Below are 25,686 nucleotides of genomic sequence, written 5' to 3'. Positions count from 1 at the left end.
TTGGATATCGGCATTGTTTTCCCATAAAACTCCTCAGGCAGGGCCAGATCAAGCTCTGGGGTGGGGACACGGCGGCAGTGCCAGGTCCCACAGCAGCTCTCCCACATCCCAACATCCCAAGAGATTTTAAATTTTTTTTTGCACTGTGCCTGTAGCTACGCTCCCTTTCTTTTGGTACCAGCTCCCCTTTCTCAGCTCCCTCCCCCAGCATTTCTTATAAAAATAAGATAGTGCTTATTTATAAAATAATTATAATTTTTTCTATTTTTTTTTGGTTCGTTATTTTTAAGAAAAGCTTCCAGTTAAAAAAAAAAAAAAAAACCAAAAAACAAACAAAACAAAACAAACAAAAAAACACCCCCCCCCCCCGGTGTTATATCAAAATATGGCAAACCTTTGGCTGTCAATGGCTAAACTCTAATTAAAAAATATCCACTACAAAGGCATTGTGCTGTGATAATTAACTCCGCAACGCTTCACCCTCCGGTACCGACGGGCAACATTCCACCTGGGCTGTCTCTGCCTTCCCTGGGACACGCTCAGAAACCGCCCTCAGATTTTCCTAGCGTGTCACCAGCATCCTCTGGCGGGATTATTCCAGCTGTAAGACACCTAAAGAGGCGTGAAGAGCCTCGGGAAGAAGAGGAGGGAGATGCAGCGGGAAGAGCCACGCGGACAAGGCAAGTTGGATGCACGTTCTCCTCGAGAGGAAAGTCTCTTTTCTTTCTCACCTCAGCGCTTAGGGGGAAAAAAAACGGGATTGTTGACAGAGTTCGTGAAAGAGGAGAGGCGGATCCTTTGCAGAGAAGGTGTTTCAGAGCAGGAGTAAAACGCAAATGGGTCTGTAAGATCCAGACATATATAAACATACATACCTCGATATATTTATATATGTGTTCTCTAGATGTTCAATGTTTGGGATGCATTATTGCATTATCCTTAGAGGGCACTGATTTTCTTCCATCCTCCTTTGCTTTCTTTTATTTTTTTTGGAGGGGGTTGGGGGTTTCGTGGCTTTTTTTTCTTTTTGGTTTTGTGGTTTTGTGCTCAAAAAAAACCAAAAAAACAACAACAAAAAAAATAACCCAAAAAAGAAAAAGATAAAAAACAAATTGCAAATGGCTCTAAGAACTTCCAGCCATCATCCACCTGGCTGGGACCGCTGTGGCCTGACCTCCAGCACGTGTTTTTTGGAAAAACTGGGCTCATGCTCTGCCCCAGGAGCTGCTGGCCATGCCTTCCTCCATGGAACATCACCGTGCCCCGGAGATCCCTGGCTGGTTATTGCTTAATTCTCCCGTCCCATACTGGCCTTTAGGGTTATTTACATTTCTTTGGCTTGGCTTGAACACGACAGTCCGGCACTTTCCAGCCACCCCAGCGTCACCTGGGGGCAAGGAGGGGGAGAGGCCGCAAGAAAACGCGGGTGGGGTCCCGCCAGAGGCTCCAGCTGAACCACGCTCCTCCCTCCTCAGTCGCAGTAAGACAACTCGTGTTTGGCACAAACTCCTCCGGAATCCACCCCGTGCCCGGGGATCCCCGTCCCGCCCCTCATCCCGACAACCCTCCAGCACCACGCTTCCCACGGTTTGCAGGGAGAGCGGGCGCGGGGCTGGGGGGAAAGGCGGCGTCGGAGCCTCCCCGCGCTCAGACCACGAACTCGGGCACCTCGTCGTGGGTGAGATCCAAGGAGAAATATTTGCTGGTTCTTTTCACCGGGAAGGCGTCCTGGATGTTGATGCACTGCTGGGCCAGGCAGCCGTTGCAGTAGAGCCCGTCCTCGTCCAGGCCGTGGGCGCAGCCGAAGGTGAAGCTCTGCGCCGTGTCCTGGCACAGGTTGGCCAACTGCAAGAAGTCCTTCTGGTAGAGCCGGATGTCATCCAGGCTCAGGCTGTGCCGGTCCGTCGACGTCTTGGGTTTCCTGCACGTGGTCTGGGGGAAAGCCAAGAGGAGGCTCAGGATGTGCCCGGGGAGCCCCCGGGGGCTGGGGAATCCCGAAGCCCCCAATCCCACCCCGTACCTGGGGTAAGGAGTCGGTGCTCTGCCCCCGCAGCTTCACCACCGTCTCCGAGGAGCTGGAGGTGGAGGAGCTGATCTCCTTCACGATGAGCCCTGCGCAAAGGAGGGTGATAAGGTCATTCTGGGGTGGCTCAGCTCTCTTGGGATCCGCTCCTGCCGGCCATGGGGACCAAGGATTCCTCGGCGCAGTGCGGTGCCTGCAGCCCGACAGCTCCGCTTGCAAACAGCGTTACCTACCAAGCATCCCAGATTTGCCCCAAAATGGCATCCGAGCTGTCCCCAGGGAGCCTGGCATCCCCAGAGACCTCCCAGTAGCTCCCAGCACAGAGCCGGAAATGCAGGTGACTTTCTGGGTGCAGGCACTGCTCGAGAGATCATGGAGTCCAACCATGCCCCAGCACTGCCCCGTGTCCCCACGTGCCACATCCACACAGCTTTTAAACCCCTCCAGGAATGGGGACTCCAGCACTGCCCTGGGCAGCTGTGCCAGGGCTGGACAACCCTTTCCAGGAAGAAATTTTCCCTGATGTCCAATCCAAACCTGCCCTGGCACAACTCGACAGAGTTTCCTCTTTTCTTCACCCCATCTCTCCTTCAACCCCTTGGGGGAACAGTTTTTCCCAGCATCCCGAACGGACACCTCGGGCTAACTCTGCTGTGCCAAACACCAAAGAACCACAGAACGACCAGACTTGGAAGGGACCTGAAAGATCATCTCCCAGAGGCGTGACCTGCACAGGGGGACGGGGAAGAGAAGCGGCCACCACCTTACCCGAGTGCCCGTTGAACTTGCGGGACAGCAGCATGTCCTCGGTGATGTAGACGCACATGTCGGGGCTCACCTCCATCTCCCCAGCCTGCTCCAGCTCCCGGGGGTCATCCACCAGCATCTCGATTTCTGCCAACACCAGCAGACAGCACGAGTCAGCTGCGCGCCTTCAGAGCAACTCACAGAATCACAGAACCGCAGAATCGCAGAACCACAGAACCACAGAATCACAGAACCACAGAACCACAGAATCGCAGAATCGCAGAATCACAGAATCACAGAATCGCAGAATCGCAGAATCACAGAACCACAGAATCACAGAATCACAGAATCGCAGAATCACAGAATCGCAGAATCACTGAACCACAGAATCACAGAATCACAGAATCACAGAATCACAGAATCACAGAATCGCAGAATCGCAGAATCGCAGAATCACAGAACCACAGAATCACAGAACCACAGAATCACAGAACCACAGAATCACAGAATCGCAGAATCGCAGAACCGCAGAATCGCAGAATCACGGAATCACAGAACCACAGAATCGCAGAATCACAGAACCGCAGAATCGCAGAATCACAAAAACACAGAATCACAGAATCACGGACTCACAGAACTGCAGAATCACAGAATGTCTGGGTTGGAAGAGACCTTCAAGATCATCAAGTCCAACCCAGCCCTGACACCTCAACTCAACCATGGCACCCAGTGCCACATCCAATCTTTTGTTAAACACATCCAGGAATGGTGACTCCACCACCTCCCTGGGCAGACAAATCCAGTACTTTATCACCCTTTCTGTGAAAAACTTTTTCATAATATCCAACCTATGTTTCCTTTGATGCAGCTTGAGACTGTGTCCTCTCCAGTTGCTGCCTGGAGAAAGAGACCAATCCCAGCTGAGCACAGCCACATTTCAGGGAGCTTTAGAGAGTGATGAGGTCACCTCTGAGTCTCCTTTTCTCCAGGCTGAGCAACCGCAGCTCCTTCAGGGTTTGTGTTCCCAGCCCCTCACCAGCCTCATTCCCTCCTCTGGACACGCTCAAGCGTCTCAATGTCCATCCTAAACTGAGGGGACAGAGCTGGACACAGCACTCAATGTCCATCCTGAACTGAGGGGACAGAGCTGGACACAGCACTCAATGTCCATCCTAAACTGAGGGGACAGAGCTGGACACAGCACTCAATGTCCATCCTGAACTGAGGGGACAGAGCTGGACACAGCACTCAAATGTCCATCCTAAACTGGACACAGCACTCAGTGTCCATCCTGAACTGAGGGGACAGAGCTGGACACAGCACTCAGTGTCCATCCTAAACTGAGGGGACAGAGCTGGACACAGCACTCAATGTCCATCCTAAACTGGACACAGCACTCAGTGTCCATCCTGAACTGAGGGGACAGAGCTGGACACAGCACTCAGTGTCCATCCTAAACTGAGGGGACAGAGCTGGACACAGCACTCAATGTCCATCCTAAACTGGACACAGCACTCAGTGTCCATCCTAAACTGGACACAGCACTCAGTGTCCATCCTAAACTGGACACAGCACTCAATGTCCATCCTAAACTGGACACAGCACTCAATGTCCATCCTGAACTGAGGGGACAGAGCTGGACACAGCACTCAGTGTCCATCCTAAACTGGACACAGCACTCAAGGTCCATCCTAAACTGAGGGGACACAGCTGGACACAGCACTCAAGGCATGGCTCCTCCAACCCCAGCGACCGGAAAACCCCTCCTCACCGTCATCCTGGGAATCCTCCTCCAGCCGGTCCTTCCCGCCGCTCTCCACGCCGGAGGTGTGGGAGCTGCCGTGGCTGGTCATGGAGCTGCAGGTCTTCAGCTTGCGGTGGGCGCCGGCGCCGGAGAATCCGTCCTCGGGGCACATCTCCCGGGGTTTGGGGTCGGCCTCGATGCCGGAGGTGTGGGAGCTGCTGTGGGAGGCGGTGGAGTGCCGGGACAGCCGCTTGTGCCGGATGCTGCCGGCGCTGCTGCCGCTGGCGCGCGAGCGCTTCTCCAGCTGCTCCATGTCCAGGTCCAGGGTGTCGCTGATGTAGGATTCCCGGTACTGCTTCTTCTCTGCAGGGGAGGGGCACGGGATGGGCGTGATTCCCACGACCCTCGGGGCAAGCTGGAGCCCCTGGAAGGGCACGGATCCCCCGGGCACACAGAGGAATTGTCACCCGAGCACAGCGTGGTGGCACAGCTGGAGGTGGGGCAGGAGCTCCAAAGCTCCTGTGGCTGGGCTGTTCCTCCAGCAGAGGAGGAGGAGGAGGGAGAAGAGGAGGAGATGTCGAGGAAGAAGAGAAAGAAGACAGAAAATAAAGAGGAGCAGGAAAAGAAGAAAATAAATGAGGAGGAGGAAGATGAGGATGAGAAGGAAGATGATGAAACAAGGAGGAAGATGAGGAGGAGGAGGAAGAAGATGAAGTAAGTAAGAAAAAGATGAGGATGAAAATGAAGAAGGTGAAACAAGCAGGAAGAAGATGAGGAGGAGGAAGCAGAGGAGAGGAAAGAGAAGAATAAGGAAGAGAAAGGAAGATGAGAAGGGGAAAGACGAGAAAGGAGCAAGAAAAGGAGGAGGGAGAGGAAGAGAAAGAAGAGGAAGAGCAGGAGAAACAGGAAGAGAAGGAAGAGGAGGAAGAAAATGAGAGAAAAGTAGGATGAAGACGAGGAGGAAGAAGACGAGGAGGACATGGAAGAAAAAGATGGGGAAGATGGTGAGGAGGAGGAAAACGAAAGAAGAGGAGGATGAAGATGAGAACAAGGAAGAAGACGAAGAGGACAAGGAGGAAAAAGATGAAAAGGATGAGAAAGAGGAAGAAGTTGAGGAGGATGAAGAAGAGTAGGACAAGAAGAACAAATAAGGAAAGGAGGAAGAGGAGAGAGAGGAAGATGCGGAAGAGAAAAAGATGAGGAGAGGAAAGCAGAGGAAGAAGTCCTCGCGCTTTCACAAGGATGAGGGACACTGGGAAAGCTGTGCTGGCTGTGCAGGGGCCGCGGGCACGGGGCCGGCACGAGAACCAGGCGCTCTTTGGGGTGTAAACAGCACGAGGGAGCCCATCCAGGCGGGACTGGGGCCTGGAGCACCTACCCTCGTTCTCCTCCAGCCTGCGGACCTGGCGCAGCACGGGCTGCAGGTTCATGTAGAGCCGGTGGCTGCTGCTCAGCAGCTGCAGGAGGTGGCGCGAGCGCAGCGGGCAGCCCGTGTAGTAGATGAGCTTCCGGGCCGAGGGCAGCCCGTCCGGGAGGATCTCGAACTTCTTGCCCTGCGTGGGACAAGGGAGGGATCAGCCCCGAGGAGGAGAGCGCCCCGGTTCTCACCCGGCCCTGCTGCAGCCCCTCGTTAACCCCACGGGTCGTCATCGCCCGCTGGGGGTCGGTGAAGCAGCATCCCAGGCACACATCCAAGCACAGGAGATGCCCAGGAATCAGGGAGTGGTGTGGGGTGGGAAGGGCATTAAAGAGCACCTGGTCCAACCCCCTCCACCTCCCACCATCCCAGGGTGCTCCAAGCCCTGTCCAGCCTGGCCTTGGACACTTCCAGAGATCCAGGGACAGCCACAGCAAATCTGGGCACCCTGTGCCAGGGGCTCACCAACCTCACAGGGAACAATTCCCAGTTCCCAATCTCCCACCCATCCCTGCCCTCTGGCAGTGGAAGTCATTCCCTGTGTCCTGTCCCTCCATCCCTTGTCCCCAGTCCCTCTCCAGCTCTCCTGGAGCCCCTTCAGGGACTCTCAGCTCTCCTTGGACCCTTCTCCTCTCCAGGTAAACATTCCCAACTCTCCCAGCTTGGCTCCATAGGAAATGGTGCTCCAGCCCTTGGAGCAGCTCCGTGGCCTTCTGTGGACCTGCTCCAACAATTCCCTGTCCTTCCTGTGCTGAGGAGCTGGAAGCAATGCTCCAGGTGGTGATGGTGGCACTCACCACAAAAACCAGTTTCCCCACGTTTGTCCACGGGAAGTCGTAGAGCAGCTGCTTTTCCTCATCCAGGTTCTGCAAAAAGAGGAGAGGGAGCCACAGCTGAGGATGCTGGTAGGGGCAAGGAGCTGAGCTGAGCTGAGCTGAGCCATCACCTCCATTCAATCTCCTACCTGGAAAATCTGGATGCCCCGTGTTGTCAGCCCCAGAGTCAGGGAGGCCTCCACTTCCCTTTTGTCCTAAGCAGGGGAAAATGGTTTTAAATACACAACTTGCAGCATGAATCGGATAAATCCACCCCACCTCAGCCCAGGGATCCTCCCACAACCACCCCAGTCACCGTTCTATGATTAATCTGCCAAATTAAAAATGGACAGCGACTTTGGACACAGGCAGAGTGCAGCAGGATAAGGGGGAATGCTTTTAAACTAAAAAAGAGATTTAAATTAGATGTGAGGAAGAAATTATCCCTGTGAGGGTGGGGAGGCCCTGGCACAGGGTGCCCAGAGAAGCTGTGGCTGCCCCTGTGTCACCGAGACACACAAAGCAGTCACAAACAGACAAGAGATTTTCGCAGAGGTCCTTCCGATTCCAGCTCACAGCTGAGAGAGCTGAGAGAAGAAGAGAAGCCCCTTTGTTTATGTTTACTTTTTATACATTTGTGGGTCTAGCAGAAGATTGGCTTTTTGGAGTTTCCACCCCTCAGCCTCAGTGGCCAGACCAATTGTCAGTTACCATTGTTTTCAGGTTAGAAACATGCAAACAAAGGACAGAGAATGAAAAGCAAAGGATTTGTTTATATTACATCTGTGGGAAAGGTAGAAAACTGCTCTTAATATTGTACAATAACTAAAAGATCGGACTCCATTTATGAAAATCAAAAGGCTAATAAAGAAACTCAGAAAAACCAGGGTAACACCCCTGGATCCCTGGAAGTGTCCAAGGCTGAGCTGGAGCAGCCTGGGGTAGTGGAAGTTGTCCTTGCCCATGGCACGGGGCGAAATGGATGAGCTTTAAGGTCCCTTCCAACCCAAACCATCCTGAGATTCCATTAAAACTCCTCCTGCTCTCCCAGCAAACTTTCTTCCCAGGAGAAAAATCCAGCGTGTTATTTCTCAGGGGGGGCACCTCCCCAAAATCAAGACCCCAACGGGGCCAGGGCTCACCTTGTACAACCTGTAGTAGTGCACGGCCACGTCATCCAGCCTGACAGCCTCCTTGATGTACTTGAGATGGGCTTCCGAGGCCGTCAGGGCAAACTGGTCCTTGTGCATGTTGGGCACGTGCTTCAGGATGTAATCCTTGCCCCTCTTGGCCACCACCTGTTTGGGGGAGGAGAGAAGCTTGGCCGTGCTCGCTCAGGGCTGGGTGGTTTCAAGGGGAAGAAGGCAAATTGGAGCTTCGTTCCGGAGACCTCCAAGCGGAATTGAAATGGTTACGGCGGGCAGCGGCTCCTCGCCAGCGGGATTTCCTGCTGTGCGCCCGTCCTGCGGTGACGCCTGTGCTGGGGCAGGGAGAGTCACACGGGGACACCCTGCGTGGCTGGGGACACGGGGTCACACAGGGCCACCACTGCTCACGACGTGCGGGGAAAAAAAGGAGCAGCGGGCAGATTTTGGGACAAAACCCAGGAAGAGGTTGGGAAGGAGAAGACAAGGCACCAGGGAGAGCTTTGAGCACCTGAAGGGGCTCCAGGAGAGCTGGAGAGGGACTGGGGACAAGGGATGGAGGGACAACACACAGGGAATGGCTTCCAGTGCCAGAGGGCAGCAATGGGTGGGAGATTGGGAATTCCTGGCTGGGAGGGTGGTGAGGCCCTGGCACAGGTGCCCAGCGAAGCTGTGGCTGTCCCTGGATCCCTGAATGTGTCCAAGGCCAGGCTGGACAGGGCTTGGAGCATCCTGGGATAGTGGAAGGTGTCCCTGGATGACCTTTAAAGATCCTTCCAACCCCAACCATTCTGGGATTCTGTGCCAGCAGTTCCCAAAGGGCTGCACCTGATGTGTTGGGGGCAACGCCCGCAGAGAATCCCCCAGGAGCAGCTCACAGGGAATTCCCCACCAGCCCCACACCGACCCCAACCCGCGGCTATTTCCATCCCCACAGCTGCCCCAGCTTATTTTACCACCAGGATTAACCGGGATGCAGCCGGCACCAAGCCCAGGGCAGCGACCACACCGGGACATCTTACCCAGGCAGGGAAATAAGCCTCGGGCTCGAAGTATTTCCCGTAGTGCTTGTTCCTCTTGAAGTCTCCCAGGTCGGCTTGGAGGGCGAAGGCAGTGAGCAGGAAATAAGCCTCTTCCCGCAGCACACACTGCGAGTGCAGCACCTGCTTCCTCAGGTGCCAGTAGTAGTAGTACCGAGCCGTCCTGTCGCTGAGGGAGGGACAGGGGACACGGGCAGGAGTCAGCAGCCAGGGGACACCCGCTGGGATCCCTCGGGGAGGGGTCTCCGAAGGGTTTTGTTCCCTCTTTCCCCACGCCGTGCGTTAAAAATCCCGCTTGGCAGCACCAACTTCACCGGCCAGGTGGGAGCGATCCCTCAAAAACTCTGTGCAGGTGTCAGTGCGTCCCCAAACCCTTGGAAACCATTTTATCCCCAAAGCAGGAGCTGCAGCTCCCACCCAGCCGTAGCTAAGTTCAAACCAGGCCGTGCTGAACCCCATCGTCCCCATCCCTGTCAAGGGTGTCCTAGGGTGTTTGTATCCCCAATCCTCTGTTCTGTTTGTGCTGTTTGTTGAGTTCTGTGCCTTGAGGACTGGTTCTAAGAGCAAGGAGAAGTGCAGAGTTTGTTTTGAGAAAACTGCCTGACTCCAAAATATTCCTCTCTGGACGGGGTGTTCGGCTGAGGCTTGGAGAGACTGCAGGACAGAGATCTTTTTGCTTTTAGTTAGTTTCAGCTAGCTAGGGCAGAGAAGTTCCCTGGACTGTTTTTTTTTCCTTTTTCTTGGAAATGTTTAAACCTGCTCTGGACTGAAAACCCAGGGGAGCACTGGGGGCTGCACCTGCGGCCCACCGGGGCTGGACCTCGGCATTTTCCAGCAGCGCCGGAGAGACTGGGACTGAGGAGAGACTGAGAGAGAAAGAGCCGAGCTACACCCACGGCAAGGACTTTCTCAATTTGCCATCTCACCCCAGAACGAGAGGTTTTATTGTTTCATATCATTCATTCTTTACACTTGTATGCACTTCATCTGTTTAGTAAAATAGTTTTTTCCACTTTTCTCCAAAGAAGTTTTTTACCGGACCGGTTGGAGGGAGGGGCCACTTGAGTTTGCTTCCCAGAGGGATCCCATTCAGGGTTTTTTTTCCCAAATTTGTCCCTAAACCAGGACAAGGGCTCTGCCATCGCTGGCCGTCCCCACCCGCCCCTGTGAGGAACCCTCAGCACCCACTGAGGAGCAGCCCCAGCTTTTGGGACGCGCTCAGCGCCCCGGAGCAGCCCGAGGGCGCAGCCCCAGCCCCACCTGATGAGCCGCCCGTTCTCCACGTAGTACTGCACTCGGAAGTGGATGATCATCGGGGGCCCGAACTGGTCGATCCCCTGGAAGGGAGGAGGTTTTCAGGAATTCCGCGGGGATCCCAGCATCACAGCCCGGCCCCTCACCTCGGCTCTCCGGGGTCACGTCCGTCACAGCCACCAGGGCACCGACGAGGATTTTTGTTCCTTGCTTTAAGAGCCCGGCGCCCGTTTTTTCCACGCAAAAGGCCAGAAACGAAGGGGATTTGGGTTTAAAAAAAGCAGGTGGCTGGGTGTGACAGGCCCAGGAGCTCTGCAGCACCTCACTGCTGCTCTGCCTCTCCCACAGCATCACCCACCCGAGCCTGGACACCGCCCCCTCAGCACTGAAAGAATGGAAAAGTGCTCTGGGGAGGAAAAAAAAAACCAAATTGATTTTAGAATTTGGAAAAAGGGACCTCAAAAATCCTGCTGAAGGACAAGGCGGGGTAAAGAAAAATGAGAGGGAAAAAAACCCCAACCCCAGAGCTCCAGGGGTGGAGCGTGAAGGATGCACACACGGTGGCACTGAAGAGTGACAACCCCAGGGATGATTTTGGGTGGTTTTTTTTGCACACCCACCCCGCCCCCAGCCCCACGCTGACTAAATCCCAACCCCCCCCACCCCTTGGCAGCATTCCCGGGTCCTGGAAGTGACCTGCGACGGGGACAGAGGTGGCCTTACTGCCGTCAGCTCTCCATGCAAGACCTCACCGCTGACCTTGCTGGCCTCCTTCTTCCACTCCTTGGGGCAGTACTTGTAGAGTTTCTGGGCCAGGTCCATGTACACGTGCTCATTGTCTGGGAGGGACAGAGGTGGCATCAGCATCCCCACGCGTCCCCTGCCTCCCGCCAGGACCCACCAGCGGGAGCTGTGACCTCCTCGTGGCCAGAAGCGGTGATTTTCGCCCTCACGCCCCTGTGACTCACTCTGGATGACGCTGAGCCCGAAGAGGTGGCAATCCTTCAGCCTCAGGAGGTCACACACCTGCACCAGTAACTCTTGGCACAAAATCTTCACCTGCAATAAAAATAAAAAACAAAACACCTTAAATGAGTCCTGGATGCAGCTGTGCCCACCTGAGCCGGGCAGGGAGCACCAAACCCCTCAGCAGGACCCCGAGCAGGATGGGGGTGACAGGGTGGGCTGTGGGGCTCAGCTTCCCATGGGGAGTCCCCAAAAGCCTGGAATGCAGAATCAGAGCTCTGCCAGGGCTGGGATGCTCAGAGGACCGCAGGGCAGCAGGTGGTGGAGGAACTCAGCACTGGGGAGATGTTTTGGGGACAGAAATCAGAACATCCACAGTCTCATTCCACCTCCTGGATGCCTTCCAGCATCCCAGGCGGCTCCAAGCCCTGTTCAACCTGGCTTTGGACACTTCCAAGGGGGATCCAGGGGCAGCCACAGCTTCTCTGGCAGTTCCATACCAGGGCCTCCCCACCGTCCCAGGCAAGGCTTTATTCCTGTTATCTAATCTAAATCTTTCCTCTTCAAGTTCAAAACCATTCCCCTTATCCTATCATTATCCGCCTCTTCCCGAACCTCTCTCCATCCTTTTTGTAAGCTCCCTGCAAGTTCTGAAAGGAATTTCAACATTTTCCTGACTCAAAAGCAGCATTGGGAGGGGGAAAACTTAAAAAAAAAAAAAAACCAAAACAATAAAAAGTGTGGGAATTTCACATTCAGCGCCCCACCCCAACCAGAGCCAAGGGGCTCCTCCCGTTTATTCCCTGGGCTAGAGGAGGCTGAAGCGCCATCCAGAAGGGATTGGAGGGGTGAGGGCTGCAGGATGGATGCCAAGCAGCAGGTCACCCTCCCCAAACCCCGCTGCCGCCAGCGCCACGTCGACCACGGAGGCGCGGGAGGGCGTAGAACACCTCCACGACCTCGGTGGGGAATAACCCATGTGCATCTCCCCGGCAGGGCGAGGCCAGGCAGGCTCCAAAGGAAACCCGGGAGCGATCCCGGGGCGCGCAGACACAGCCCCGGGGAGGCGATGGGAACGCCAGGGCAAGGGCCGGGCTCCTCACGTTGATGATGATGTTGAGGGAGTCGTCGTTGGGGAGGAAGATGCACACGCTGCGCCGGTCCTGCATGACTCTGTTGTTGTGGAAAGGCAGCTTGTTCATGGTGCTCCGGGCGGGGGGCTCGGGCTGGGTGCTGGGGGGCACCTCACCGGCGGGCCGGGGCGGCCTCGGGCTCCGCGGGTGCCATCCCTGCAGGGAAAAAAAAAAAACAGGGGATGAGCCCCGCGCTCAGCTCCTCACCTGCATCCCCCATCCTTCCCATCACGGTCGGGGTGCCCCCCAAAACCCCTGAGCACACCCACCCCCATGCCGACCCCGTGGTTTGCGGCCCTGCCCCAAAAAAGCTTGAGCCAGAGGTTTGATTCTCCCGGCTCGGGTTCAGAAAAAGCTCAGGAAAGGCTTTTAATTAAAATAAATAGAAGTTTGTCCGCTGGGAATAACTAGGCTGGGCAGCAAGGAGAGGTGCTGGAAGCGGGAGGTTCCCCTGCCAGCCGTGGAAATGCTGTGGGGTCCCAGAAGAGGTTCCCCACATCCCTTCCAACATCCATCCCCCCAGTTCTGACTCTTTACTGGGGTGAAATAAAACGATCCAAGCACGAACAGGGATTTGCAGGTTGGAATTGCCGTTCAAAGAGCCCAAAATCCCCAAATCAACCCCCACATTTACCCTACGCCACGGAATAGAGGGATTATTCCCCGTTATCTCTTTGGCATTGAGGTGTAACCACAAAATCCCTGTTTTGAAGCTGGACCCAAAGATCTTGGAGGTCTTGGATGATTCTGTGATTTCCTATCACCTGTGGGAGATAGATCCCTGCTGCTTTCCCTGAGCAGTTCCTGGAAGAAATGACCAGCAGTTCCCGGAGGGAATGACGAGCCAAAAAATCCATCCTATCCCTGACCCCAGGAAACTCTCATTTCCGAGGGGTGGATATTCCCAAAGCACTTTTTTACCCCACCGTCCACAAGGACACCAATTCCCACGTGACACCAACGAGGACGGACTTTAAACTCTGACCTGGTTCTGCCTTTTCCTACCCCAGATTTACCCTGGCACAGCAGAGCGTCTCCCTCGTCACCAAATATTTGCTCCGGTCTAAGTGGAAGCGCCTTTGGCTTCCGAAAGTCTGGAATTCGTGCATTTGTGCGGCAGCACGGGGTGGGGTTGGGGGGAAAGTGCCCCGAGGTGACTTTTTGTTGGTGGATCCTGGGGTTTTGCAGAAGTTGGGAAATCCCGAGGCGATGCTTTCCCGTGGCCAGGGCGCTCTGGGACTGCGGCGCAGAGGTCGTGTCGGTGCGTGGCGGATCCTGCGCGTGGCATCCATGGATCTCAAACGTGCGCCGCCTCCATGGGTTGCGTTCATGCCTTGGGATGGTGCATTGCGGCCACGCAGTGCATCCGTGCATTGCGTCCCCGCGTACTGCCCGTGCATTGCACCTACACGTTGCATCCATGCGTCGCGGTGGCGCATCGTGGATCCTCTGCGTTGCATCTGCGTGCATCATGGCCCTCCACTGCATCCATGCATTTGTGGCATCCATGCGTCGAGCTGGAACATCACGGCACCGATGCATTGCACCCGTGCAGCAAAGACATGCATCCTGGCCACGTACTGCGCCTACGCATTGCATCCATGCATTGTGGCATGCATGCCACAATGAGCTGGAACCTCCCGGCATCCATGCAGTGCATCCGTGCGTTGCAGCAGTGCATCATGGCATCTGTGCATTGCAGCACTGCATTGTGGTATCCATGAACTGGGTCAGGAGGTCATGGCACCCATGATTGCACAACTGCATTGTGGCATCCATAAATTGTGTTGGAACATCGTGGCATCCATGCATCGCATCCGCGCAGCACAGATGTGCATCCTGGCCATGCACTGCACCTCTGCATTGCACCCATGCATTGTGGCACCCATGCCACAACGAGCTGGAACCTCCCGGCATCCATGCAGTGCATCTGTGCGTTGCAGCAGTGCATCATGGCATCTGTGCATTGCAGCACTGCATTGTGGCATCCATGAATTGGGTCAGGAGGTCATGGCACACATGCAGTGCATCTGTGCATTGCAGCACTGCATTGTGGTATCCATGAATTGGGTCGGAACCTCGTGGTATCCATGCACCGCATCCTCACAGCACAGGTGCGCATCCTGGCCATGCACTGCACCTCTGCATTGCACCTATGCATTCTGGCATCCATGCCACAATGAGCTGGAACCTCCCAGCATCCATGCAGTGCACCTGTGCATTGCAGCAGTGCATTGTGATGTCCATAAATTGTATCGGAACCTCGTGGCATCCATGCATCGCATCCTCACAGCACAGATGTGCATCCTGGCCATGTACTACACCTCTGCATGGCACCCATGCATTGTGGCATCCATGCCACAGTGAGTTGGAACCTCCTGGCATCCATGCAGTGCACCTGTGCATTGCAGCAGTGCATTGTGGTGTCCATAAATTGTGTCGGAACCTCGTGGCATCCATGCATCGCATCCTCACAGCACAGACGTGCATCCTGGCCACGCACTGCACCTCTGCATGGCACCCATGCATTGTGGCACCCATGCATTGAGTCGGAGCACATCCATGCAGTGCCTGCAGCACAGCTCTGCACCGTGGCCGTGCCTGGCTCCTCTCCTCGGTATCCATGCTCTGAGGCCGTGCCCAGCACCGTGGCCGATCCCGATGGGAGCCGGCAGCGCCGCAGCCGCGTTGGTTCCAGGGCTCATCCAAGATCCCAGCGCGCGCAGAACAGGGCTGAAGGAATTTGGCACGTCCTGGCCCAGCCGGGCGCCGGCAGCTCCCGGGCACCGGCGTGATGTGACTTGCTCGGGCTGGGCTGGGGCCGCGTTCCCGGCAGAGCAGCCGTGTCCTGGGGCTCCTCCGGCGCCCTCCGTGTCCTGCTCCCACCCAGAGGGCTCCTCAAGTCCCAGGGGTGCACTAGAGCTTCTTCCTGCGGCAGCTCCCTGCGCTGCAGCCGGCTCGAAATTCCAGGCACGGGCAGCACCCGCTGCTAAGCTACTGGAGAACCCATCAGCACATGGGCAGGAATGCCTTCCACTATCCCAGACCGCTCCAAACCCTGTCCAGCGTGGAAAACCTTCAAGGATGGGGCAGCCACAGCTTCTCTGGGCAGCCTGTGCCGGGGCCTCCCCTCCCTCATAGCCAAGAATTCCTTCCCAATATCCCATCCAACCTTGCTCTCTGCCAGTTTAAATCCATCCCCTCTTGTCCCATCGCTCTCTGGCGTTCTGGGGCTGCTCATTCCCACAGCATTTCCTCCTCCTCCTGCAGCCTGGATTGGTCCCAGAGCACCGGGGACTAAACCACACGAGCTGGCGTCAGCAGAGCACGGACATCGGAGGGAAAAAAAAAAAAAAAAAACAAAACCCAACCCCAAACCGTACATTTTGGTATTTGTATAGAAAACATCCCGGTTCCCGCTGCTGAACGGGAACGTTCCACCAGCCCGCCACACCGGGACGGCCCCCACGGAGATTCCCTCAGCTCCAGGTGCTTCCCGGGGGCTCTGCCAGCCCCGGGAGCTGCAGGGATTCAGCGAGGGGACACACAAAGCCCATTCCAGGGTGCTGCGCCTGCAGCAGCCCCGGCCAGGCGCCGGCGAATTCTTTCCGAGCATCTGCTGCTCATTCCGACAATGTCGGCTTTGATTCCCCGGGAGCCCGCGCCGCTGCCCTCGCCGAGTCCCTGCTGCTCCGGGGGAAGTGTTGATAGGAGGCACAAACGTGGAAGCGTGGAATGGTTTGGGTTGGAAAGGAACTTTAAAGATCTAGCCAAACCTTCCCGGCTCCATCCTGGATTGGAGGGAGAGCCCCCCTGGATTGCCCCACAGCAGAGGGGGTGACACAGATCACCCCACACTCCAAGCAGGAACCTCCACCTTGGGCAGTCCTCCAAAGGGTTTTCCATCCAAAGTCAGCTGGAAAAAACACTGGGAATGAGGGCTCGGGCATGGATCAGCAGAGTGAGGAGATCCAGGTCTTCCAGCCATGTTTTCCCCAGGAAATGAGCATTAAAACTCCACGGGAAGGCACTGCTCGTGACTCCAGAGCTGAAAAAATTCCTGGATCCACCGTGTTTTCCAGGCCCAGGCTGCTGGAATATTGTCTCCCTCCCTGGCGCTGATGCCACGGGATAAATCCCGTCGCAAAGCTCCGCTGCAAAGAAAACATCCCGCAAAAAAACCTGGGGAGAGCCGCCGGGGCTGGCGCTGCTGACTCGGCGAGGGATTTGTTCACCCCGGGGTCCTGCAAACACATCCAAGGGCAGGCAGAGCCTGGGATTGGTTCAGATGGAGGTGCCGGGGCAGGCTCTCGTCCGAGACAGAAATTTGGATGTAATTCCAGGGTGGGGATTGAACGTCGCTTGAACTTGCTGGCTGAGGTGGGGTTTGCTCCCAGATCCCGTGCGTGTGAAGCCAGGCTGGGTGGATGCGCAGCGTTTTGCCCGCTCCGTGGATTTAAACGGATTTAACAGAAGCGGCTCAGTCTCCATCCTCGGTGGGTTTGGGTCCGGTTTGTCCCTCTGTGGCACCCACCAGACATCCCAGTGCCCCCCGTTCAGCCCAGGCACGATCCAGGGCCTCCAGGCAGATCCCGTCCATCTCCCCATCAACCAAATCCATCCCTCCTTGCCCAAAACACCCGCTTTTCAAAAAAACCCGGCCCTATCAGACATCTCCATCCCTGGAGGGATTTAACAGCCGTGTGCCTGTGGGACCTGGGGACACGAGTTAGTGGTGGTGGGGGAAGGGTTGATCACAACCCTAGAGGTTCTTTCCCAACCTAAATAACTCCACGATCCCCCGGTTCCAGGCTTTTGTTCCAGCCCTCCCGAAGCACCCCAGGGGCGAGGGAAGGGATCCAGCCCAGGACCCACACGTAGGCAGGGGCCATTCCCGCAGCCAGAGGCTGCCCAGATGAATTCATGGGGCAGGAATTTCTTGTTTGGAAGAGTCTGGAGTGGGTCTCACCCCACATCACAGGCGCAGGTATGCACAGAGCTGTTATTACAAGTTTTAGGGCCGTCCCTCAACGCGGCTTCTCCGAACCCCAGAGCCAGATTAATTCCTGCTTGCGGTTGCCCCGTAATTAAAATCGTCTCCAATTCTTCATGAACTCAACAGTTTCCTCCTAATGAAGAGAGGCAGATGAAAGAGACCTTCACTGGGAAAAAGGACTCGGTTATAAATATTCCATTACTTCATCCGCCACAAAAGCTATTTGGATGCTGGAAACTCAGCCTGGGCAGCCGGGGGCCAGCCCCCACCAGCCCCAGCAGATGCCCCCGAGTGCTGGGGGTATCCAAAAAGCCTCTCCGAGGAAAAGTCCTCCAGGAGCTCGCCTGCCTCCACCTCTTCAACATTCCTCCTCTTCCTCACCCTCCTCCCCCTTGGCTCATGCAGTGGGACAACAGCGCTGGGCGGGGACGGCTGAGCCATGTGGATCATCCTAAAAATGGGACGATGTCCCCTCCTGCCAGGGGAGAGCCCCACGGGACATCACATTCCATGGGGAAACCCAGGCCGGGCCACGGCAGCTCAGGAAACTGCTCCCCTGCCTGTCTTGTCATGCACGGAGCAGAATCCGGCCTGGAAGCGCTGATTTTCCGTCCAACCCACAGCAGAGCCACCCCAGGCCTCCTCATTCCCTGACTTCGGAGCACGAAAATGTAAATAAAGCGTCCCTGCCTCCGCCAGGGAGGGATACAGAGATGGATTTCTCCTGGAAAGGGCTCCAGGGAGGGGAGGGACGATGCCTGCTCTTCCTCTTCCCTCCTCTGCTCCAGAACCAGCCCCTTCCATCAGATTTCCTTCCGGGAAACTTTGCCTGAGCCTTTGGGATTAGAACAATATCAAGACTGGGTTGGAGAGGGTTGTGCTCAGGGCACAGCCCAGCTCTCCCATCCAGCTCCAGCGCCTGTCCCACGGCATTCCCAGGCATTTCAGGAACCGTCCCCCCAGCTCCAGCAAGCCCAAACCTCCCAGAGCTGTGATCCCACTGCCAGGATGACAGGCATCGCTCCCAAGGCTGCACATGGATGAGGAGCTTTGCCTTTGCTCCCCTCTCCGTGGGCAGGCTGCAGCCCACACCAGCAGCAGCTGCCACAAATCCCTCGGGATTTGGCCGCAGGATCCCTGGACCACGAAGCAGCCCCAAGGGCCAGAGCCACCGTCCCCAGTCCCTGCGCCACACCAAGCACAGCCCCGAGTCTCCAAACCACGGAGCTCCCCAGTTAGACATGAAAGACGTACTTTAAATTGAATTAACAAGGTAATATTATACCATTAATAATGTCCCGTAAATGCTAACATTAATAATAACGCCGTGATGAATATTTAGGTTATTTTCCACAACAACACGCCCCCAAGACGCTCTGACCCCGGGCAAAGCCTTCCTTCCCAGCAGGAGGCATTTTTGGGGAGCCCCATTCCCAACATCCCGCTCACAGGCATGGCATTGGTGCCCAAACCCATTCCCACTCTGGGGAATGTGCAGCGGAGGGGAAAAAAAAAAACAGGAGGGGAAAAAAAACCAGGATGCAAAGCGCTCTGCAGACACACAAGAACCCAAAAACCAGCTCCATTTTATGCCAAAATATTCAAATCCACGCCTGGACTATCCGGAGCTCCTGCTGCCCTCTGCGGCGTCCCGGCCTCCAGCTCCAAATCCAGCAAAACAAAGCCAAACCAAGTTCCTGATTGTTTTAATCCCGGGGCGAGCAGAGAGAGATTTGTCTTCCCTCAGCAGCGCCGCTCTCCAGTTTTCCAGCTGGGAAAGCTCCTCAGCCACGCCACAGCCTCCATCAACTTCCCCGCCCCGGCCGCAATCGGGGAAAGATTTTTTTGGGAAAAATATCCTAAGCCCACTTTTCAGTCGAGGCGGGGGGGAAAAAAAAATAGCAGCATAAAACTCAATTAAGGAGCAGGCAGATATTTTAACCAGCGCCATGGTTTGTATACTCCATCTGGAGTCCAAAGGCTGCCGGGTGTTTTTTTTTTTTTTTTTTAGCAGGAGGGAACTGACATCATCTTAATTTCAAATTCCCATTTATTTTTACATCTGGTCTGAATTAATCTTTCTCAGCGTCCTGACTTTCATGTAATGGAATAATTGCTTACAGGCTCGGGGTTTAAAGAGCCTGAGTAAACCCAGCTTAAAAAAAAGAACACCCTTTAAGAACCGATAGTAAAAAATCCAGTACCTAGAACCAAACTCCAATATGCCTTCGGGGTTGGGAATTTTAAACGGAACATCTCTTTCAGGCAAGAGGGCTCGAATTAATCCCAGCTCTATCCAAGATTCGGAGAGGGAGAGCGAGCCCTGTGGAAAAACACCAACACAAACCAGCCCAGAATTAGGCAGAGCGGCAAAGCTCCGTCAGCGCCACGCGGAAAGCACCTCTGGAAAAGCTGAGCTTGGCTTAGAGGGAAAAACATCCTGAAAGGCGCTGGCCACGAGCAGGAATGGGAGATGGCAGCGAAGGTGGCAGGGGGCCAGGGGCACGGCAGGGTCGGGATGTGCCTCACTCCCACGGGAGAGCCAAAGGACACAGGAACACCAAGGATGGTCCTGGGAAAGCTCAGCCCCAATTTCGCCGCCGCTGCGAGGGCACCGGCTCGGATAAAGCCCGGCTTAGGAGCTGCATGGATTTATCCTGGCCGCTTCCAGAGCGTGGCAGGGGTGCACATTCCTGGTGGGAAACACGGAGAGGGGCATCAGTGCCACCACCAGGGACCAGGGGCATCCTGAGCACCTCCACGGGGTGGGGGGCACTCCTGGGACAACGGGGTCCCACAGGTGGCTGTGAGCCAGGAACAGGAGGATCCATGGATGAGGGGACCACAGGAACAAAGAGATGATGGGAACCTCGGCTGAGGTGAGCTCTGGGTCACCAGGACCCACGGATAAGGCACAGAGGAGCCAGGGTGAGGGACACACTGGAGATGTGTGACCCAGGGTGAGGGACACACTGGAGATGTGTGACCCAGGGGTGAGGGACACACTGGAGATGTGTGACCCAGGGGTGAGGGGACACACTGGAGATGTGTGACCCAGGGATGAGGGGACACACTGGAGATGTGTGACCCAGGGTGAGGGACACACTGGAGATGTGTGACCCAGGGGTGAGGGACACACTGGAGATGTGTGACCCAGGGGTGAGGGACACACTGGAGATGTGTGACCCAGGGGTGAGGGGACACACTGGAGATGTGTCACCCAGCCATGAAGGGACACACTGGAGATGGGTGACCCAGAGTGAGGGGACACACTGGAGATGTGTGACCCAGAGTGAGGGGACACACTGGAGATGTGTCACCCAGGGGTGAGGGGACACACTGGAGATGTGTGACCAAGGGTGAGGGACACACTGGAGATGTGTGACCCAGGGTGAGGGACACACTGGAGATGTGTGACCCAGGGGTGAGGGACACACTGGAGATGTGTGACCAAGGGTGAGGGGACACACTGGAGATGTGTGACCCAGGCATGAAGGGACACACTGGAGATGTGTGACCCAGAGTGAGGGACACACTGGAGATGTGTGACCCAGAATGAGGGGACACACTGGAGATGTGTGACCCAGGGGTGAGGGGACACACTGGGGATGTGTGACCCAGGGATGAGGGGACACACTGGAGATGTGTGACCCAGGCATGAAGGGACACACTGGAGATGTGTGACCCAGAGTGAGGGACACACTGGAGATGTGTGACCCAGAATGAGGGGACACACTGGAGATGTGTGACCCAGGGGTGAGGGGACACACTGGAGATGTGTGACCCAGGGGTGAGGGGACACACTGGGGATGTGTGACCCAGAATGAGGGGACACACTGGAGATGTGTGACCCAGGGTGAGGGGACACACTGGAGATGTGTGACACAGAGTGAGGGACACACTGGAGATGTGTGACCCAGGGGTGAGGGACACACTGGAGATGTGTGACCCAGAGTGAGGGGACACACTGGAGATGTGTGACCCAGGGATGAGGGGACACACTGGAGATGTGTGACCCAGGGATGAGGAGACACACTGGAGATGTGTGACCCAGGGGTGAGGGACACACTGGAGATGTGTGACCAAGGGTGAGGGACACACTGGAGATGTGTGACCCAGGGGTGAGGGACACACTGGAGATGTGTGACCCAGAGTGAGGGGACACACTGGAGATGTGTGACCCAGAATGAGGGGACACACTGGAGATGTGTGACCCAGGGGTGAGGGGACACACTGGAGATGTGTGACCCAGGGGTGAGGGACACACTGGAGATGTGTGACCCAGGGTGAGGGACACACTGGGGATGTGTGACTCAGGCAAGAAGGGACACACTGGAGATGGGTGACCCAGAGTGAGGGGACACACTGGAGATGTGTGACCCAGGCATGAAGGGACACACTGGAGATGTGTGACCCAGGGGTGAGGGACACACTGGAGTTGTGTGACCCAGGCAAGAAGGGACACACTGGAGATGTGTGACCCAGGGGTGAGGGGACACACTGGAGATGTGTGACCCAGGGTGAGGGACACACTGGAGATGTGTGACCCAGGGTGAGGGACACACTGGAGATGTGTGACCCAGAGTGAGGGGACACACTGGAGATGTGTGACCCAGGGGTGAGGGGACACACTGGAGATGTGTGACCCAGGGGTGAGGGACACACTGGAGATGTGTGACCCAGGGGTGAGGGACACACTGGAGATGTGTGACCCAGAGTGAGGGGACACACTGGAGATGTGTGACCCAGGGGTGAGGGGACACACTGGAGATGTGTGACCCAGGGTGAGGGACACACTGGAGATGTGTGACCCAGGGTGAGGGACACACTGGGGATGTGTGACCCAGGCAAGAAGGGACACACTGGAGATGTGTGACCCGGAGTGAGGGACACACTGGAGATGTGTGACCCAGGGGTGAGGGGACACACTGGGGAAGAGCACAGCTGGGTGACAAAGGGGCTGCTGGGTGAGACCCAGGGGTGAGAGGGGACCCACAGGTGAGTGTGACCCAGGGACAAAGGGACCCATGGGCCCCTGTGAATCAGGAATGAGGGGACCTCTGGGCAAGGGGACCTGTGGGTGAGTGTCACCCATGAGCGAGGAGTGTCACGGGTGACTGCAAAACAGGAACGAGGGGACCCACAGGTGAGAGGACCTGTGAGTGAGAATGACCTGAAAGCAAGGGGTCCCATGGGCGAGGGCTCCTGTGGGTGAGCGTCACCCAGGGAAAAGGTCCCGAGGGTGACCGAGACCTGTGGGAGAGGGGACAAGGTGGTCCACGGGTGAGCGAGCCCCGTGGGCGAGCGTGACCCAGGGGCGAGGAGATCTGGGGGTGAGGAGATCTGGGGGCGAGCGTGACCCAGGGGCGAGGGGTCCTGTGGGCGAGCGCCTCCCTGGAGCGCTCCCTGCGCCGGAGCGGGTCCGGGGTGGCCGTGGCCGTGTCGCGGCCGTGTCGCGGCCGTGTCGCGGCCGTGTCGCGGCCGTCGGGGGGCCGTGGGGGGGTTCCGGCGGAGCCGCAGCTCCCGCGGGCGGGCGGAGGAAATGACTCGCATTCCTGCAGCCGGGGCCGCTCGCACCGCTCCGGCTCCAAGTCGCCCCCGAGCGCAACAAGCGGCCGCGCCGGGCCCACCCGCGGCACGGCCCCGCCGGGGAGAGCCGAGCCGAGTCGAGCCGAGCCGGACCGGGCTGAGCCCGAGCCGGCCGAAGCGAGCGGAACCGAACCGGGCTGAGGCGAGCGGGAGCGCGGCGCGGGGCGCCGGGCACGCACCTACCTGCGGCTGCGGGAGCGCGCTGCCTGCCAGCCGTGCCGAGCCGAGCCGCGCCGCGCCGAACCCCGCCGTGCCGAGCCGAACCGTGCCGAACCCCGCCGTGCCGAGCCGTGCCCAACCCAGCCCAGCCCATCCCGCCGCCCCCGCCCCTTCCCGGGCCGCCCCGCACCGCCCCGAGCGGCACCGGCACCGCCTCCAGCCCCGGCGCCGTGCCCGGGACAGCGGGGAAAGGGTCGGGAACGGGGTGGGCCCGGGCGGGAGAGCCGAGTGTCGGCACCGGAGGAGGCGTGGGGAGCCCGGCAGCCGCCGCCACGGTGCTCAGAAAGGCTCTGGAGAGAGCCCGAGCATCCCCCGGGAAGGGAACACGAGCACCGTCCCTGCGGGAACGGAGCCGGCCAGGAGCGGAGCGGAGCTGAGCATCCTCCGGCGGGGACCACGGGGAGCGGGGCCGGGGCAGGCTCCGAGGGCTGCGGAACTTCTGCTCTGGAGGGCTGGGAGAGCTGGGGGTGTTCGGCTTGGAGCCTCTTCTAGTGGGGCTCCAAGAGAGCTGGAGAGGGAGTTTGGGTAAGGGGGAATGGCTTCCCACTGCCAGAGGAAAGGGTTTGGTTGGATATGAGGGAGAAATTCTTCCCTGGGAGGGTGGGCAGGCCCTGGCACAGGTTGCCCAGAGAAGCTGTGGCTGTCCCTGGATCCCTGGAAGTGTCCAAGGTCAGGCTGGACAGGGCTTGGAGCAGCCTGGGACAGAGGAAGGTGTCCCTGCGAGATGTTTTTTAAGGTCTCCTCTAATCCAAGCCAGCCTGGGATTCTGTGATCTCCCAGGGAAAGGACTCACATGTCCTCTGGGGGTGTCCAAACACCCCTGAACTGGGGACACCCCCCTCACCCATCCCACTACCCCCAGCCCTGGCTGTGCTGCCGGCACGTTAAACCAGCTCTTAGGGTTCAGGCTGAGGCAGGAGCAGAATCAAACCCCATTCCCATGAGATCCCCCCCCGACACCCGGCAGCTGGATGAAGGCCGGCGGGGCTCACTCGTGTGAGGCCCGGCCACCCTTTGGAGCTGCTGCACGCACACGGATCCCTCTCCATAGGTGACCCAGGCCCGGAATAGCAACAGCAGCAGCACCATAAATTAGCAGCAAAGCATCTTCCGAGCCGCTCCTCCTGCACCAGTGCCATCTGGCGAGATTGTTTTTGGAGTAGTTATTTATTCCTCACTTTTAACCGTCTAAAGGCGTTTCTCTGGGCCGACCTGCGAGGCCGCCTCAGCCCCCACAGTCTCTACGAGGCTCTGGGAGAGAGGAGCCGCTTGTTCCCAGCCCTAAATAAAGAGCAGCTCTGCTGAGAACGCCCCGAAGCTCCTTGCTGAAATCTGTTTGCAGCTCAACAGATCGTGCTGGGTAATTACATGACGGTACCGGCGCTGGGAATCCAACGCGCCGCTCTCCTCGTGGAAAAAAACCAACCCGGCTTTCTGCAGAGATGGGAATCCCTTGGGCTTGGGGCTCACTCCCGTGCTCCTGTCCACGCCAGGTGGAGTTGGGAGAGGGTTTCTGCCCCACACCTCCTGCTCGAGTCCTTATGAGGCCACCAGTGCTGCTGCTGAGGGCACGGGGATCATCCTGTCCAAGCAGGGCCTTGGCATTCCAGCCAGAAATGTCTTTTTTTTTCCCCCAAAAAAACTCCCTCTGGAAACACCCGTCCTGCAGTTAACCCAGAGGGGTAGCCAAGCCAAGCCGCCCTTTGGCTCGTTTATCCCAGCCCACGAAACATTCCGGGGCTGCGGGGAGGCACGAGCGGGGAGGCACGAGCTGAGGAGGACGAGCAGGGCCGGCTGAGCACATCCCAGCCCCGTTCCCAGCCCCGTGGAATCCAGGGATGCAGGAACCCAGTGCCTGCCTTGCCGCAGAGGCTAAATAAAGCAGCAGGAAGAGCTCTCGGATGCCAGCGAGGCGATGGATAAACACCGACGTGGACGGCGCGGCTGCGACGCTCTTCCAGAGCCGGGAGAAATATCTCGGCTCGTTCCAACGGGAGATGCTCCCGAGGCCAGAGGAGACGCTCTGGGAAAAGCCATCCCAGGCTGCAACGTGGGGAGAGCTCGGAAAGATGGACCCCAGCCAGCGAGAGCTCTGCCTCTCCTCTCTGCGAGAGGAAAAACCCAAAGACTCCGGTGACATTTCTGGAATAAATCTCCCTCAAAGTCCCAAGGAGCGGAAACACAGATGGAAAAAACATGGAATTCTTTCGGGGTTGAGGGGGGTTTTTTGGTTGTTTTTTTGGGTTTTTTTTGTTTTTTTGTTTTGTTTTTGTTTTTGTTTTGTTTTTATTTTCTTTTTGCCTAGCTGATGGCATCACTGGGCCCATCTCAAGACAATAATAATAATAAAAAAAGCCCCGAACAATAAGTCGGCGTGGTTATGACTGAAAATACCATTCCCACAAAATACAGGGATTTTTTTTTCTCGCACTGGATGTATTTAAATGGAAAGGACAGGAAATAGCAGGGGCTCGCTGTGATCCTGCGTTATCACCAGCCGAGTGTCTCCCATCCCAGGATTTCAGCCTCCCATCCCAGGATTTCAATGCCGGCATTGTCACTGGCAGGGGTGGCCACGGAGACGTGGGAGCTCTCTTA

At 56.9% G+C, this 25,686-nt stretch overlaps 1 protein-coding gene across 2 annotated transcripts; it reads right to left on the bottom strand.

The window, feature by feature from the left end:
• Nucleotides 1-368: 368 nt before the first annotated feature.
• FRMD6 (FERM domain containing 6) lies at nucleotides 369-12,428 on the bottom strand. Of its 2 annotated transcripts, none has more exons than XM_040068656.2 (13): nucleotides 12,255-12,428; nucleotides 11,154-11,244; nucleotides 10,882-11,024; nucleotides 10,192-10,268; nucleotides 8,914-9,100; nucleotides 7,889-8,044; nucleotides 6,896-6,961; nucleotides 6,729-6,797; nucleotides 5,893-6,067; nucleotides 4,542-4,877; nucleotides 2,792-2,917; nucleotides 2,021-2,112; nucleotides 369-1,932 (listed from the first exon to the last, which is right to left on the bottom strand). In XM_040068656.2, exons 1-13 carry the CDS (start codon nucleotides 12,351-12,353, stop codon nucleotides 1,648-1,650), a joined length of 1,902 nt encoding a protein of 633 aa, XP_039924590.1. In that variant the 5' UTR covers nucleotides 12,354-12,428; the 3' UTR covers nucleotides 369-1,647. The 2 variants fall into 2 exon arrangements, with proteins under 2 accessions (XP_039924590.1, XP_039924591.1); XM_040068657.2 differs by having other exon boundaries at nucleotides 10,945-11,024.
• Between the last annotated feature and the right edge of the window lie 13,258 nt (nucleotides 12,429-25,686).

Source organism: Hirundo rustica, chromosome 6 (genome assembly GCF_015227805.2).
Source record: "Hirundo rustica isolate bHirRus1 chromosome 6, bHirRus1.pri.v3, whole genome shotgun sequence".
In the NCBI taxonomy this organism is placed as follows: Eukaryota; Metazoa; Chordata; class Aves; order Passeriformes; family Hirundinidae; genus Hirundo; species Hirundo rustica.
This window is presented reverse-complemented; position numbering and strand designations above follow the sequence as displayed.

Bases quoted from the DNA above. Each gene is read 5' to 3' on its own strand.
- FRMD6 (XM_040068656.2), bottom strand. From the start codon at position 12,353: ATGAACAAGCTGCCTTTCCACAACAACAGAGTCATGCAGGACCGGCGC. The intron at 11,025-11,153 runs GTGAGTCACAGG...TGTCCCTCCCAG, and splicing joins CGGGCTCAGCGTCATCCAGA to ACAATGAGCACGTGTACATG. The intron at 9,101-10,191 runs GTGGGGCTGGGG...TCCCTCCCTCAG, and splicing joins GAGAACGGGCGGCTCATCAG to CGACAGGACGGCTCGGTACT.